Source organism: Protomyctophum bolini, assembly GCF_963924005.1.
Source record: "Protomyctophum bolini genome assembly, chromosome: 2".
NCBI classification, from domain to species: domain Eukaryota; kingdom Metazoa; phylum Chordata; class Actinopteri; order Myctophiformes; family Myctophidae; genus Protomyctophum; species Protomyctophum bolini.
The window spans coordinates 9836446-9851418 of NC_137863.1; the positions used below are offsets into that span (position 1 = coordinate 9836446).

The 14973-nt window shown below is 46.0% G+C and overlaps 1 protein-coding gene across 2 annotated transcripts in view; it reads left to right on the top strand.

The window, feature by feature from the left end:
- Nucleotides 1-14609, top strand: part of arhgap46a (Rho GTPase activating protein 46a) — a 38248-nt gene extending 23639 nt beyond the window's left edge. Inside the window, exons 3-10 of one of the 2 annotated variants that reach the window (XM_080785170.1) lie at nucleotides 2097-3543; nucleotides 5969-6635; nucleotides 6938-7030; nucleotides 10029-10102; nucleotides 10415-10614; nucleotides 11308-11399; nucleotides 12161-12330; nucleotides 12538-14609. In XM_080785170.1, the coding sequence (XP_080641296.1) occupies nucleotides 2097-3543; nucleotides 5969-6635; nucleotides 6938-7030; nucleotides 10029-10102; nucleotides 10415-10614; nucleotides 11308-11399; nucleotides 12161-12330; nucleotides 12538-12732 (2938 nt within the window). In that variant the 3' untranslated portion in view covers nucleotides 12733-14609. The remainder of the gene's footprint in view (nucleotides 1-2096; nucleotides 3544-5968; nucleotides 6636-6937; nucleotides 7031-10028; nucleotides 10103-10414; nucleotides 10615-11307; nucleotides 11400-12160; nucleotides 12331-12537) is intronic. The other variant, XM_080785171.1, reaches the window with a different exon arrangement.
- Nucleotides 14610-14973: the final 364 nt, after the last annotated feature.

Genomic DNA, 14973 nt, shown 5'->3' on the forward strand with positions numbered 1-14973 from the left:
CACACACGTGCACTACCCATACAGTCACCAGCACTTAGTAAACAATAGCAGTGAATCCAGCTCCTCTTCCTCACACACACGCATGTACTGTGTGTGTGTGTGTGTGTGTGTGTGTGTGTGTGCGTGTGTGTGCCCGACAGCGAACTGGTTCAGTTAGGGTATTTTGTCACTGCGTCTGAGGAAAAGGCGACGAATTTGGAGCATTCCCAGCGTTGACGACGGTTGAAGCAGTCTGTCTTGGTCCTGTGCCAGGTGGCGTCGGCCCAGCTGTTTACAGGCCGTGCCTGGAATGGATGCCATATCTGTAGGGCCGTTTGAAGACGAGAGTGGCTGTTTACATTCAAACCACCGAGGTGGCGTGACTCACTTATAAGGGGGGGGGGGGGGGGGGGGTAGTGTAAAGGAAAGACAGAATGTTACGCAGTAGCTTTGGGGAGTAAAAGGAAGTTTGTGTCGGTTGTTGGGACCTCTGGGGAAATATTGCAGTATTGTTCCAGAGAGATGCAGGGACATTCGCAGGGGAGGGGGGGTGGGGGGGCACTCCGCCTCCGCCTCCTTTTCCTCTTCCCTTCTTTTCCTGCCCTACAGTCCACTTTTCCACGAAGTTATGGAGCTTACAGGGAAAGGAAGCCTTTGAACGCTTTAGTTTGAGCCTCTGCATAGTAGAGCTGTGTTTATGTTTTGGATGTACCGAGGACAGAAGGTGATCAGCTTTGATCTGGTTTAATTACCCAGCTGGAAGTTAAGTAAAGGAAAGGTGTAGAAGAGGAAGGTAAGTCTCCGGGCCTCATAAAGTATGTTATCACCTTTGATCATTAGAGAAGATAGATCCGCTTAACCTTGAGTACACCACACATGTCATTCATAGTCAGTTGTAGCTGTCTGTGTGTGTGTGTGTGTGTGTGTGTGCGTGTGTGCGTGCGTGCGTGTGTGTGAATGCCTGCTTTCAACCACACGTCTCAGTTCCAGAGGACAAGTGTTTGATCAATGGAAACCGGCAAGTCTTGATTTCAGGGTATGATTATGATGCTGGAGTGTGGAGTGGAGTGCAACAGGGCGTAGCGGTGTGACCATATTAATGACAGATTATTTTCTGCTGCTGTCAGGACTAGGATTAGCATTGTGCCAGTGGATCTGAAGCTGGAAAGGGAGAACGGCATTAAGCTCTATGGCTGCCCTTGTGAAGATTGAGAATGTAAAAAAAACTAACTCTTAATTGCTCAAATCAAAATCTACTGATTCCATCTCCAAATCTTGGTCAAGCGTTTCAGAAAACTTGAGGCAATGTTATTTCTTGGGTCTACACTAGAAGAGGTTTATTAAGAATGCTCGCAAACAGCATTATATGGGACACATTCTCCACACCATCCGATCACAGACAGTCGCAGGAATTCTTGATTCGTTTCAGTTCTGTGTGTGGCTGTTATTCACTGAGTGCTTAAGGGAGCTTGGTTAGCGCAACACACTGGAGTTATTGTCTCACGGGTTTAACTGCAATGTTATGGCTCTCCTAGACTAAAAATGGAGTGCAGGCTTTTGAAGGTCAATGAAATGTTTAGAGAAGAATTTCTGGATTGTAGCCTCGCTATTCTAAAATGGATGGAATAGTTTCTTCGAAGATTTTGCCTGTATTTGTGCTGCCATGGGGATGTGGGTGGGAAAACACATGTGAATAATTGTTATCAAACCAGTGTTTGGAATGGGGTGCATATGTTTGTTAATTGTTAGACATACTAACAGTCCGACAGGCATTAGTGCGACAACACCGTTGCTGCCGACGTCCGGTTACAACTAACCCATGGCCAGGTTAAAAGTCCCCCGTGGCGGGTTAAAACTAGCCCGTGGCAGGTTACAACTAACCCCTGCCAGGCTTCCTGTCAGGTTAGGTTTAGGGTTGGGTTTTTTGGGTAGGGTGTCAGACTCATGACTGTAGGACTGTTAGTATGTTGGACAAAACACATGCACCCGTTTGGAATTGAATTATGATAAACACACGTTAAATATTGTATGTTTTATGTTTTACTACTATTATAATTATGGTAAATTTGGTTTTTATTATACTCATCGCTCATACATCTTGTTTTTCTCTCCTGCAGAGATTTGGCTCAAAGATGGCAGCCCCCACCAGGCACTAAGGCGGCCATGTTAGTGAAGGTGAACAGCATGAGCCGGAGCCAGCCTATCCCCACCGTGCAACAACATCTTCACCACAGTGCTCACAGCAAATCCCACACCTTCACTCTCCACCCTGCCAGCAGCAAGGCCTCTGTGGGACACCTGGGCTCCACCCAGGGATATAAGACTGCCCCGTCTGGCAAAACGGCTGCCGATACACGTCAGGCACACCACCTGAGAAAGGCTAGCAATGGCAGCTTCTGCCTGGTGCCCTCTGAGAGCGGCCACCCGAGCCCAATGCTTCACAGATCCCAGACCAGCACGCCTCGCCCTGTCTCTCCACAGTACGGCTGCACAGGACCACTCTACGATGATCCGGTGACAGAGAGAGAGTGCCCCATATACGATGAGCCCCCAATGGACATGGAGGTTGAGGGGGCTCACTTTCACAACGGGCCCTCTTTGTCACGCTCGACCCCCACCCACAGCCTCCAGAAGCCTCGCCTCCTCCAGCACCCTGGTTCTTCACACTCAAGCTCCAGACACAAGAGGAACCCTTCTGCCTCTGACTACAGCCCAGCAGGTCTGGAGTGTATCAAGCACATGGTCAATGTGGACCCCAAACTGGGGCACATGTCCGGTTCTCCTGTCCCCACACGCACACGCACACCCTCTCCTACCGTAAGGCAAGACCTTCTCCTGACCCAACATCAGCCACACATCCAGCCTCAAGCACAGGCCCGGGGCCAGCCAAGGGACAGGGAGCCAGGGACCCCAGGTCCAGGTACGCTAGAGAAGAAGCAGACATGGCGAGCCCTGGAGGCCACCGTGCAACGGGCCATGGAGGCGCGACACAGCAGGCAGAGCAGCCAGGCCTCGCAGGACTTCCCCACCTCCACGCCACAGGCCACAGGCACAGCCACCTACCAGGACTCCGGCTACTCCACAGGTCCCTCGCCAAGTTTGAGAAGGAAGAGCAGGAGGCGTGTGGGCGCTGGAAGTGGAACTGGTGGTAGGCCAGGGTCCGTGGGTAGCAGCGGGGAGCTGTGTGCTCTTAATGAGCGGCTGATGGCAGAGATGAGGGAGGTTGTGAGTCGCTCCAACACCATGCGGGAGGTGAGGCCGGTACTGGAGCCGGAAATGAGCGAGAGGGCGCTGGTGCCTCGGACGCGCTCCCCCGCCGACTCGCTCAGGTGGTATGGAGCGGGGGGAGGATCGACGGGCAGGTGTTCATCGCGAGAGGACATCACAGGTGGTGCCAGTGCCCGGTCGCTGGGCAGGACAGGGAACCACTGTAACCCGGCTCTGAGCACCCTGGAGATCCAAGGGAGGCAGAAGAGGACTTATGAGAAGGTGGACACCCTGGAAAAGAGCATCACTAGCCAGGCCAGTCTCTCCTCACCAGAGACCCCAGGACCATCCTCACAGGTGTGTGTGTGTGTGTGTGTGTGTGTGTGTGTGTGTGTGTGTGTGTGTGTGTGTGTGTGTGTGTGTGTGTGTGTGTGCGCGCGAGAGAGAGAGATTTTACATATAATAACCTAGAGACTATATCACTACTTATCTCTGCCTATATGCACTATGTACATTCAGTCCCTTGGGTAATCAAGCCCTGGTTATGGCTTAAAAGTTACGGATTGCGGCCTTAATTGATGACAATGACAACAGAGACAACAATCCGTTTAGATAAATCCAATATTATTTTCCTGCTTGGTTAAGATTTCAATTGAGTCTTTAATATGCTGTGCTGCGTTTATTCAACGGGGGTTTGCTTGGATTACATTTTATTTTGTCTGGAAGTACTACGTTTGCTGGTGCCTGTCCAGGAGCCATTCTGTTTCAGTGTGTCATATGAGGCCAAGTTCTGCTCCACAAAAGCATATTTCTTTACCCCTTGGCTTTTTGTATTGTTGTCCCCTCCTCTGAGATTCTTAAATGGAAGAATGGTCTGATTAGATTTGAAAAGCACATTGGATCCTAAAAGTAACAGGATTTGATTTAATATGATATATATATATATAGTTTTTAACTAACACACATGGACATAGACATGCAGCCATTCAACAGTGAACATCTCGTCATCAGATGTTGTTACGACAGGTGCACATGATTTGAATTAAGGAAAGTATTTGAGTTCTCCAAAGAAGTTATATAAGCAGCACAGCAGAATTTGGAACTGAGCACCACACCGCGATCTGCTACTCCTAATCTCTAAAGCCTCTTCAACAAAATCACACCCATGCCTCCATACATTATGGTCTGGGCTGTCAGAAATTAGTTCCAGGACTCCAGTGAAACCATAGAGGGAATGTTTAATTCTGCAGAGCGCTCTGGGATGGAAACAATAAGGGCAAAAGATCCTATCTGGCTATGAGAGAAGGAACAGAAGCCATTCTGTGGGTAACGCCTCTTACATTCCAATCTCCAACGCACAACTGGTCCAAGATATTAGACGGTGGGCACCGCAGAGTAGTATAATGGCCACAATCCCAGCAGCACCTGTCACCCTCTTACCGTCCATCTGCCCCACGCAGCACTTTTCCCATACCCACATGCTAGTTCTGTGGCAATGCACCAGGGGCCATGCCTAGGCAGAGAGATTCAGGACATGGCTTCCCCTGTTCAGGAAGGAAGGCTGCTGTGGGCCATATGGCCCATGTTTGGCTGCTGATGGAGAGAAGGGAAGGGAGGTGAGAGTTGGTACCAAGATTTGTTATTGGCACCACTATAGCAATATTAGACACTGGCCAAAGAGCTCTGACTGACCCCTCTAAGCCTGTCCTGGAATGTTCTTCATACCTGCTGTTCTATCGTCATGACACACGCACATATGCTTACACAACAGATACACTTGACGTGCACACACACACACACACACACACACACACACACACACACACACACACACACACACACACAGGCTATGACTGTGTCATAGCGGTGGGGATATTTTACATTTTAGGGCCTTCTGGAGAACTGCCATTTTGGTGTTACTAACTTATTGCACAGCTAAGTCACCACTCTTTTTTTTGGTGCATCTGTAAGCTATCAGTATAAAAGGGTAATGGAAAGAGTGAAAAGAATATTAGGAAAATAGCTCGTATGTTTAATGTCTCTAGTCTGTAGCTAGTTAAAACCTCCCGTGGTTGCAGTTGGTCTTCTGGATTTGACCCCTGCCACCTATTTAAGACCCATCAACTCCATACAAGCGTATAGAAACCACTGCCGAAACCATGCCAAGCCGCAGTGATCCGCTCCATTTAACGGAGAAACCCTAAATCTAAAGTCCAGCGTGTCTGGCGCTCACCGAGTCTGCATAGCGTCATAGTCTTATTCAAAAGATACTACAATGTGTCATGTTTTATGAATTCTGAGCTTTGATTTGGCTCCAGTGTGTGTTGTTCCTGGCTGTTTGCAGAGGGTATCTGAACCGCTGGCTCAGGGTTCCTTATGGCCATGAAGCCCCAAAGTAGGGATCACAGAGAGGACTGGTGTGAGACTTGACCACAGTATAGTGTTGAAGAGGAGGCAGAACTGGTATGGGTGTTCCTCAGAGGCCAGGGTCCTTGCAGACAGTTGAGGGATAATGTTTTGCAAGTCTTTTCCAGTTTTAGGAAATGAATGTTCAGATCCTGTTTCAATCGCCCCCCCTGAGGCCTAGCACTGCAGGAGCCGGAGAAAGTTGAGCAGGAGAAAGGCAGCCCAGCACCTGCCGTCACACAACAGATATTGCAGCTGCACTCGCACAGTTTTTACATCTGCTGCACTGTCTATGTCCCCTCTTCCTCCTCAACTACTGTTTGCCTAACTCCTGTTCTCTCTTGTCCATCTCTCCTGCCTCCTCTTCGTCCTGCAGGTGGGCACCCTAGAGCTGCAGGCTCAGTTGGAGAGCAGGAAGAAAGGCATGGTAGACGGGCGGACCGCCTCACTGGGCCCACACCGGCCCGTCGCCCATGACAACCGCGAGGCAGCCGCCGAAGACGGAGTCAGAACAGGAGGCTCTGCCTACCAGCTCTCCTATGCCACCCTACGGCAGCCCCCGCCACCAGAGATGGGCATGGAGGACTGGGCCAGCAAGCATCTCAACAGTCACACGCAGGGCCTGTTCCGCCGCCGGGTCTCCATCGCCAACATGCTGTCGTGGAACCGCGGCTCCATCAAGAAACCCATGCTCGTCACCAGCAACCGCGCCATTCGGAAGGAGGCGTGCGAGATGTTTAAGCTGGTGCAGGCCTACATGGGGGACCGGCCCTCGCGGCTGGACCGTCGCCACTGTGCCCTGCTCATTGTGACCAAGTGCTGGGACATGCCGGGGCTGAGGGACGAACTGTACATCCAGCTGGTCCGGCAGACCACGGGGAACACCAGCCCCAGGAGCCTGGCTGCCGGCTGGGAGCTCATGGCCGTCAGCCTGGCCTTCTTTGCCCCGTCGCCCAAGTTCAGATGCTACCTGGAGGGGTACATACAGAGACACACAGATCCCTCCAGCGACAAGAAATGTGAGTCTCAGACTGAGCAACAGGGTGGGTCACCGTTTCTCTTTTTCCGTCCCTCCCTCTGTGTTTCTCATCATCTCATTTCGCCACCTGTGACTTGAGTTGATTGATTGGGTCTTTAATTTTTAAACTAATTCCTGCCATTTCCTCTAATGTTTTCCTGTTTGCTAATGGAATTCTAATATTCTAATAATATTCTAACTTACGTATGGGCATAACATCAAATTAACTCATTGTTCATGTTGAGTCTGGTGAATGTAATTGGTCCTTGTGCTTATCAGCTGGACTCTGAACTTGAATTAATGTCTGTTCTCTTTTCTGTTTTATAGTGACTCAGTTCATATTGGAACAGCAGGAACTGAAGCTGAAGAAGAACTCAAAGTCCAGAAAGAAGCGAAAGCAGAATACAGAGGAGGAAGAGGGTAAATATTAATAACTGGGTCTTTTGCTTCCCCTCCCTAAGTTTGCTGGCTAAGATGAGGGTAGAGGTGGGTGGTAACAAGTTGGATAGGCCTATATAAAAATCACACTTGTGTGAAGTGTGGGCCACTCTTATCATCATCACATTCCGGCCAATCACAATTGGCGTCCTCACTTTTATGTCCTCACTTTTTATCCCCAAATGGGATACACACATTGCTCAGCTAATCAAATCATCGCTATGGGGTACACACAAATACAAAGCTCCAACATCGCAGGTATAGTCAAATCCAAGCCATCCATGTCTACAGAATGATTGGTAGATGGAGATAGTCTGACATATCCAGTGTTCATGAGTGGGAAGCCAGCAAGGGAGTTTGTCTTTGTCGCAGCTCTAGTGACTCCTACTGGCTGGTTGTGCCGGAACTGGGAGAAATTGTGTGTTACACACGTCATTATCAGGTGAAAAGAAGTGTATGGTGACTCCACTTGTAGATGACCATGTAGGTCATTGTTGAAGGAGAATTTGCTAATCAACTTAATGGAGAAATAATAATAAAGAACTAAATAAGTTTAGGTATTCAGTGTGACCCTTGGGTTTGAGGGGGTTGGAATGGAACTACTGTGAACTGCTGTGAACTGCCCAACAATGTCCTCTACGCTCAAAAAGAAGAAAGGCTATCTTGGATCTGCAAGAGATAGAAATCATAAGGATTTATGCTCCCTGTAGGGCAAAGTGGGATTGAGCGTTTTGCACTGTGCTGAGTGACTGTGCGTACATGAAACGCTGTGCACTGGCTTCCCTTGTAGACACAATGGATGGTTTTCACAGAAAGAAAGGAAGGCCTGAGAAGAAGAAAAATATGTAGGTTGAAAATGTCAGAGTGGCCCTGTAGACACACAATGAACTGCTCAGTGAGTCATTCTAGCGGCCTCATTTAGCCTACTCACTGGCACATGCTCTCATTAGGGCAGGCCACATGACCAGCTCTGATGATGTCGCCAGAGAGGAACACAGTCATCAGAACGGTGGTCCCACATAATATTATTGTCACATCGATGAATCAGACGAGGTCATACATGCAGAACAGCTCCAAAACAAGAGAGCCTCCTCCAGAAGTAGCTGACTAACTCCAAATGTCTTTAGTGAGAGAAGAATCATGTCTTCAGGGAACCGGGCTATTATTGCTCTCGATGAAGGCTAACCACCAGAAGAACAAAAAAGAAAAGTCCATGCAGGCCATCCACGCAAACAGTATAATGAGAGCTGCTGTCTGCCTGATGGATAGAAGAGTTGGAATGCAGTGCGGTGCATCTGACCACAGTATGGAGCAGCTGTGAGTAGAAAGGGTGGGAGTAGTGTGTGTGGGAACTGGAGGCTTGTTGTCAGTACCGGGCCTGACAACGGAATGGGCTTTGAGTCTCGACTCCTTTGTGTGTGTGTGTGTGTGTGTGTGTGTGTGTGTGTGTGTGTGTGTGTGTGTGTGTGTGTGTGTGTGTGTGTGTGTGTGTGTGTGTGTGTGTGTGTGTGTGTGTGTGTGTGTGTGTGTGTGTGTGTGTGTGTGTGTGTGTGTGTGTGTGTGTGTGTGTGTGTGTGTGTGTGTGTGTGTGTGTGTGTGTGTGTGTGTGTGTTTCGGGGGGGGTGCTCGGTAAACAATGGGACTTACTTAACACAAGTGTCATCGTCTAGGCTCAGAGACAAAAACAATAACCATGTTGAGACAGACGTCATCGGCTCATCCTACAGTAGGCGTTGTGTTTCATCATTAAACAGGTGTCCTCACGTTCCCAGCCTGTTGCAGCAAACTGTACTCAAACTCTTAAAAAGAGCCAATCTCTCCTTGGCTTTCGTTTTTCTTTGTTGTTATCGTCGTTGTTTTCATGGTACTACAGCCATCATACAACATGTAAACTAAGACCACCATGAGTGTTCAGTGCTATTGTCACTGCGGCATGAGGAAAGAATGGGGGCTCTCGCCACATTTGCTTTCTTCACAGCAAACGAACACAACCTCTGTGTTGGGAGTCTTGGGACGCCTGGGAAAGTCAATCTTCCAGATCATGGGCAAATGATTGGTATGATCTCTTTAATTAGATGTAATTATAGTAGAACTTGGTCACACTAACAACAGTTGCAAACATGCATGAGTCACCTGTTTGCTATAAATCTGGGGGCTTTGGCACAGGGGAACATTCCGGAAAAGAGATTTTTCCCTCTCTCTTTACTTTTTTTTTCACGTGGCGTTCCATCTGGCACTGGTTCAGGTACCTGAGACAAGACTGGGACCCCGTGGGTGTAATTGAACAGACTGTACAGAGGAAGTGGAGAAACCGGTGTTTGGTGTAAACTTGAGTTTCCACGGAAATGAGGAATGGGGACGATTTCCTTTTGTGAGTGTAGATGGTGACCGGTAAATTGTGATTTCCTTTTTTGTTTTTACAAACGGAGGCGTTTGAAATTCAAGTTTAATTCTCCGGTGATGGAGGACTTAGTGCTGTTGTGTTGTGAGGTCTCTTGGAAGCATGTGCCACCTCCAAAAAAAGAATGTCATTCCTCTGATGTGGCACGTCTCAGACATAGATTGAGCCAGGTGTAAAGTAGGCTACATAAGACAGGTAGTAGAAGGCAGCAGCACTGTGTTCCTCATTTCCTCTGATGACCTATACGTCTGATGAATCACCTGAGAACAGGATGTGTAGGCCGGCTCCTGCCTGTAAAACCTTTATGTACTGGAGTAAATCTTTCTCCAGCCTTACAGTTTCAACGAGCCTGTTCTAATCCCCCATATGTCAGAAGAATCACACCATCCACATTTGTCTCTCCAATTACCACTGGCCTGCCTGCCACTGCTTGGGAGGGGAAGCACACCCATTCATTAGTTTATATGTTCTTTAATGTCAGGTTCTCATATGGACCGGTTTTGGATTATGTGATTCAATGGCAGGAATGCGAGTGCTGTTTCTTGGGGTTTCATTGTTGGTTTTCCTGTCTCCTAACAGGCCTGCCTATCAGCACATATGCCAAGTTCTGCTATCGGAAACTACAGAAAGTTGCAATAACTGGAGGAAAAAAGGTGAGTCATATGAAATATACAGTATATATAATATGGCATAGTAGAGCAAATGGGTAGCTTTTATTTCCAAAATCAGTCAACTCATACTTATTCATGTACTGTAGCAGTAGCACACAGTCATAGGCAGACATATAATTACAGGTAAGCTGACAAAGTCACAGGTGAGACCTAAACATAGGTACAGTCATACTGCCTTCCAGACATAATCATAGATCGCAGGCAGCCATAGACACAACTATGATTAGTACCATAGTACCCCCCCCCTCCCGGCAGGCAGAGGTGCTAATCGTTCCCTCTCCTCACCACCCTTAGGGTCTCCGTAAGCCGACCTTGGAGGAGATAGACCACAGCAGACGGGCCATCGTGACTCCCTCGCTGTTCGGCAGTTCCCTGGAGGAGGTGATGGAGCGGCAGAGCGAGTTGTTCCCAGACAGAAAACTGCCCTGGGTGCAGGTGCAGCTTTCTCAGTACGTCCTAGCGCTGGGCGGAGCCCAGACGGAGGGCATCTTCAGGTGAGCTGAACAAAAGTCCTGTCGGCTAACATGCCATGACACGACTCGTGTGAGTCTGAGTTAGGGGTGTATACGGTGACACATAGTATGTATACGGCTTAAAGGCCTATGTGTGTATGTAGGTGTGGGTGGTCCTGGCTGGCTAAGTATGGTTTAATGTAGGTTGCCCCTGCATCCCCTGTTTGCAATATTAAGGATGGACAGCAGAACAAACATATGACCCCCACTTTACTCCGGAAACTAGTGGTGTTTAATTTGATGCTTCATAATGAGGTTTAGCTCAGGTTTACAAGCACATGAAAACACAAGCTTTGCATTGCTTGTGTCTTCACGTGAACGTGACACAAAGAGTTCTACAAGTTCCTTTAATTCTGGGAGATTTACTTTCTTTTTTACCCGTCTCTGTTCATCAAACATCTTATTTATCTCTGTGTGAAACTTTAACTCCCAGTTGGATATGTGCCTGAACAGTGTTGTTTTACTTTATTCTGTTGTTGTTTTGGCTGCAAATAACAAACCAAACCAACTAGGGAACAGTATATTTCCAAAGACACCAAGCAGATTTGGACCCTGTTGGGTGGGCATGAATTCATAGACTCGCAAATCGTGGAGTGGATCATTTGGAAAACTGGGAGTAGGGTTCCCCCTTCTGGCCAACGCATGTACTGTAACTATGTACTGTATGATCCTCAGGGTGCCTGGAGACATTGATGAAGTGAATGCATTGAAGCTGCAAGTGGACCAGTGGAGGATCCCAGAGAACCTGTCAGACCCCAATGTTCCTGGTGAGACAGGCTCTAACCGCTTCTAGAAGTTCAACGTGTGTGTGTGTGATTGTGTGTGTGTGTGTGTGTGTGTGTGTGTGTGTGTGTGTGTGTGTGTGTGTGTGCGCACACACACGTGTGTGTGCGTGTGTGTAGGGGGTTCAAGGTTAGCTTTATTGTCCCTTGCAGGAAATTGGTTTGCAGCCAGATAATAGTAAGGGGGCCTATCTTGCGCCACCGCTTACCCCTTTTCCCTAAACTTATTTGCAATTTTTTACTATTTTGAATTTACATTTTAAAATAGTTCAACTAGCTGATCTACATCGACACGTTGTGAGCTTGTAGATCGGTTTTTCAAAATAGTAAAAATGGCAAATAAGTTTAGGGATAAGGGGTTTCCCTTTTTCAGGCTGTCAAATTGTGGTGGTGAATTCATCAATTAATATTATAGAAAGTAGTTCTGTCCATCCTTCTTAAGACCAACTGTAGGGGTCAGCAGTGACTGTAGGAATAATAGACATGAGGGGGATTGGGAAATGGCATGATGATTAAAACAAGATGGAAATGGAGGAGAGAGAGAAAAAATTATAATAATGTCATAATAATAATAATAACGTATACATATTAAAAAGGTTATGGATACAATTATGAAAAGATTAAGGTTAAGTATTTAGGTGTGGTTAGGTTTTAGTTTAAGGGATATAGGGGATTTAAGGTTACACAGTACCAAAAAAAAAGGGGAAAGATGATGGGTGTGTTAACGGCCTATGTTTCTCATTCAGCCTCGCTGATGAAGCTGTGGTACAGAGAGCTGGAGGAGCCTCTCATCCCCATGAACTTCTACCTTCAGTGTGTCAGCAACTATGACGACCCGGTGGAAGCCATCGCCGTGGTGCAATCTCTGCCTGAGCTCAACAGGCTGGTGCTGTGTTACTTCATTAACTTTCTGCAGGTAACCATTCTTCTATTTTTGTGGGGCGCTAGCCCCTCCTATGCCCATCTTTGTGTGTTGTTTGATTGGCTGAGCACGGAATGTGATGTATGATGATAAGTGTGATTTTTTTTTCAGGACAAACTGAACATGACCCAGACAGTTTAGCTCAAAGGGCATTTGTAGTCTCTTAACTCACTGCTCATTCTCTTCCTCTACACATTCTAGGTGTTTGCTCAGCCTGCCAATGTGTCTGTCACGAAGATGGACGTCAACAACCTTGCTATGGTGATGGCGCCCAACTGCCTCCGCTGTCAATCTGATGACCCACGGATCATCTTTGAGAACACACGCAAGGAGATGTCCTTTCTCAGAATGCTCATTGTCCACCTGGACACCAGTTTCATAGAGGGGGTTGTGTAGACGGATCAGTACACAGAGGCCTAACTTATTTCCTGGATCCGTTCCAGTGTCTATACAGTTCCATAGGTTCAAAGGACTTCTAGTCATACACGTGTACTTGGTCTCTTTCAAAAGCACACTGGAAATGTTTAGGGTGAGACAACAGAAGTGGGACCCACATGAAGACAAGATGTCCTTGTCTAACCATGTTGTACAATCGTTTGGACATTGAACCAATGGGCTGTCCTGCTTTCATATTGTCGGTCAATACCCATCACCTTAATGGTATTGTACTTTTGTGATACCAAATCCACAGTGATGGATGGATTTGCCAGAGACGACTCATGGCAACTCTAATCAGACTACAGTTCCTTAATGACTAGTTCTTTTTAAACAGCATGTAAAAATGACTTCTATGTTATACTCACTGAATACAGTGCTACAATTTAATTTGCAAACCGTTGTGTAAAGATTCTGACATGTTCACAACATGGACAAGGAAACTGTATCTGATAGAATGCAGTCAACAAAGAGTGCAGCCTTATTTATATCTACTAATAGAATGTTGATGCTTGGCTTTTTCTCTGGTTGTCTGGTTTCATACAAGTGTGTGTGTGTGTGAGGGGTAAAAGATACAGCCTTGTACAGACAATGTACAGACATTTTTTAAATGAGTATGACACATTTATTATGTCTTATTCATATGCTTGCCAGTGACGTTGTTAGTGTTTGTAATGATAGCATCCTAGCTGTCACAGTCTCCTCATGTTCATTTCATGGCATAAGGGCTAATTTATACTTTGTCTAGTGACCGACAAAAATGTATTTAAAAAAAAATACACAAAATGCGTCAACATAATAAAACCGAACTTAAGCCCTATACACTCTGCTCTACAACAAATTGTGAAAATAGCTATAAGCTCACAAGTTGCAATGTGATGTGTTGTGAGCTTGTAGATCTGCTATTTTGAACATTTGATTGTTTTTATTTTTTACCTTTTCAATTTATTTTGAAATATTTTGCCTATAAAGACATAGCCAAAATAGGGATGCCAGGGTTATTGTGGTTAATGTCCTTTTTGTAGTTTGATGCAGTATAAATTAGCTGTGAGGGTAGTACTGCCTGCCATGAGTATTTTGGTAAACTGTACAGAGCTGACATTTCAAAGCACAAACTGAAAGGATGTGTTTTGAGATTGTGTCAAAAGTTTTTTTTCAGTGCCGAGATCGGACACAAAATAAACATGAGAACGACTTTGATTTGACAACTCATAACACTGAACTGAAGCCAGCAGAAGGTGATAAAATTACAGTCTTTGTGGTCTGTATGTAGTAGTTACATGGGAGCTGGTTATGCCACTGATGATAGCCTTTCCCTCTCTTATCTGTATGTAATATCCCAAACTGAGATTACCTTCTCTTATTTTTGTTGCGGTCTGTACTTTTTTCTGGCTCAGGTGTAAAAATAAAACGGGTGTTGGATGTGATAACTATACTTTGGCGTTCCCTGCAGACTGAGCATTAAAAGATAACTAACGCAGGCTCCCATATTGAGGATGGAGCATTGTTCAACTGTCAAGCACTCAGAATGTAGATAAAGCTTTCAGTTTCCTCTACGGCTTTGCCAATGTAAATAAAATCTGTTTGTAAATAATGTATTCTAATGAGTGTATTCTAATGATCCAAAGTAAAAGTGAAGCTTCGTGTCTGTGAAATGACAAGTTAAAAAAAAGTGTTGTTTTTGTAATTAGTTAAATTACCTGCTGTGAGCGTCTGCCTTAGAGAGATAGATCTGATTCAAACCACTATTCATGTGTGTATATGTATGTTTGCAATTTGCATACCCCCTTGTAATAGTATGGAATGATTGTCCATAAATAAAGGTTTGTTCAATTGTAGATTGATTCGCTATTTCTGTCTAAAACGATCTGTGTGTTGAATTGAAATGTGACCAAGATGGCACATTCATTAAAATAGCATCACATTAATTCTAAGCCGGCAAAATATTTATTATAAGAAAATTATATTTTACAAGATTTTGAAAAAAATCTAATTTTAAATTACTAATGAAATATTCAAATAAACAACTTAGTTTGGTCATTTTCAGCACCCTCTGGTGGACATACTCATGAACAACATGGGCTATAACCCATCGTTTTTGTCAAATTGCGGAATTGCGGAAATTGTAATTGCGGAAATTGCAGATTTTTTTTTCCATTTTTTCCATTTTTTTCAAATCCAAGTAATATACACGGACAGAGA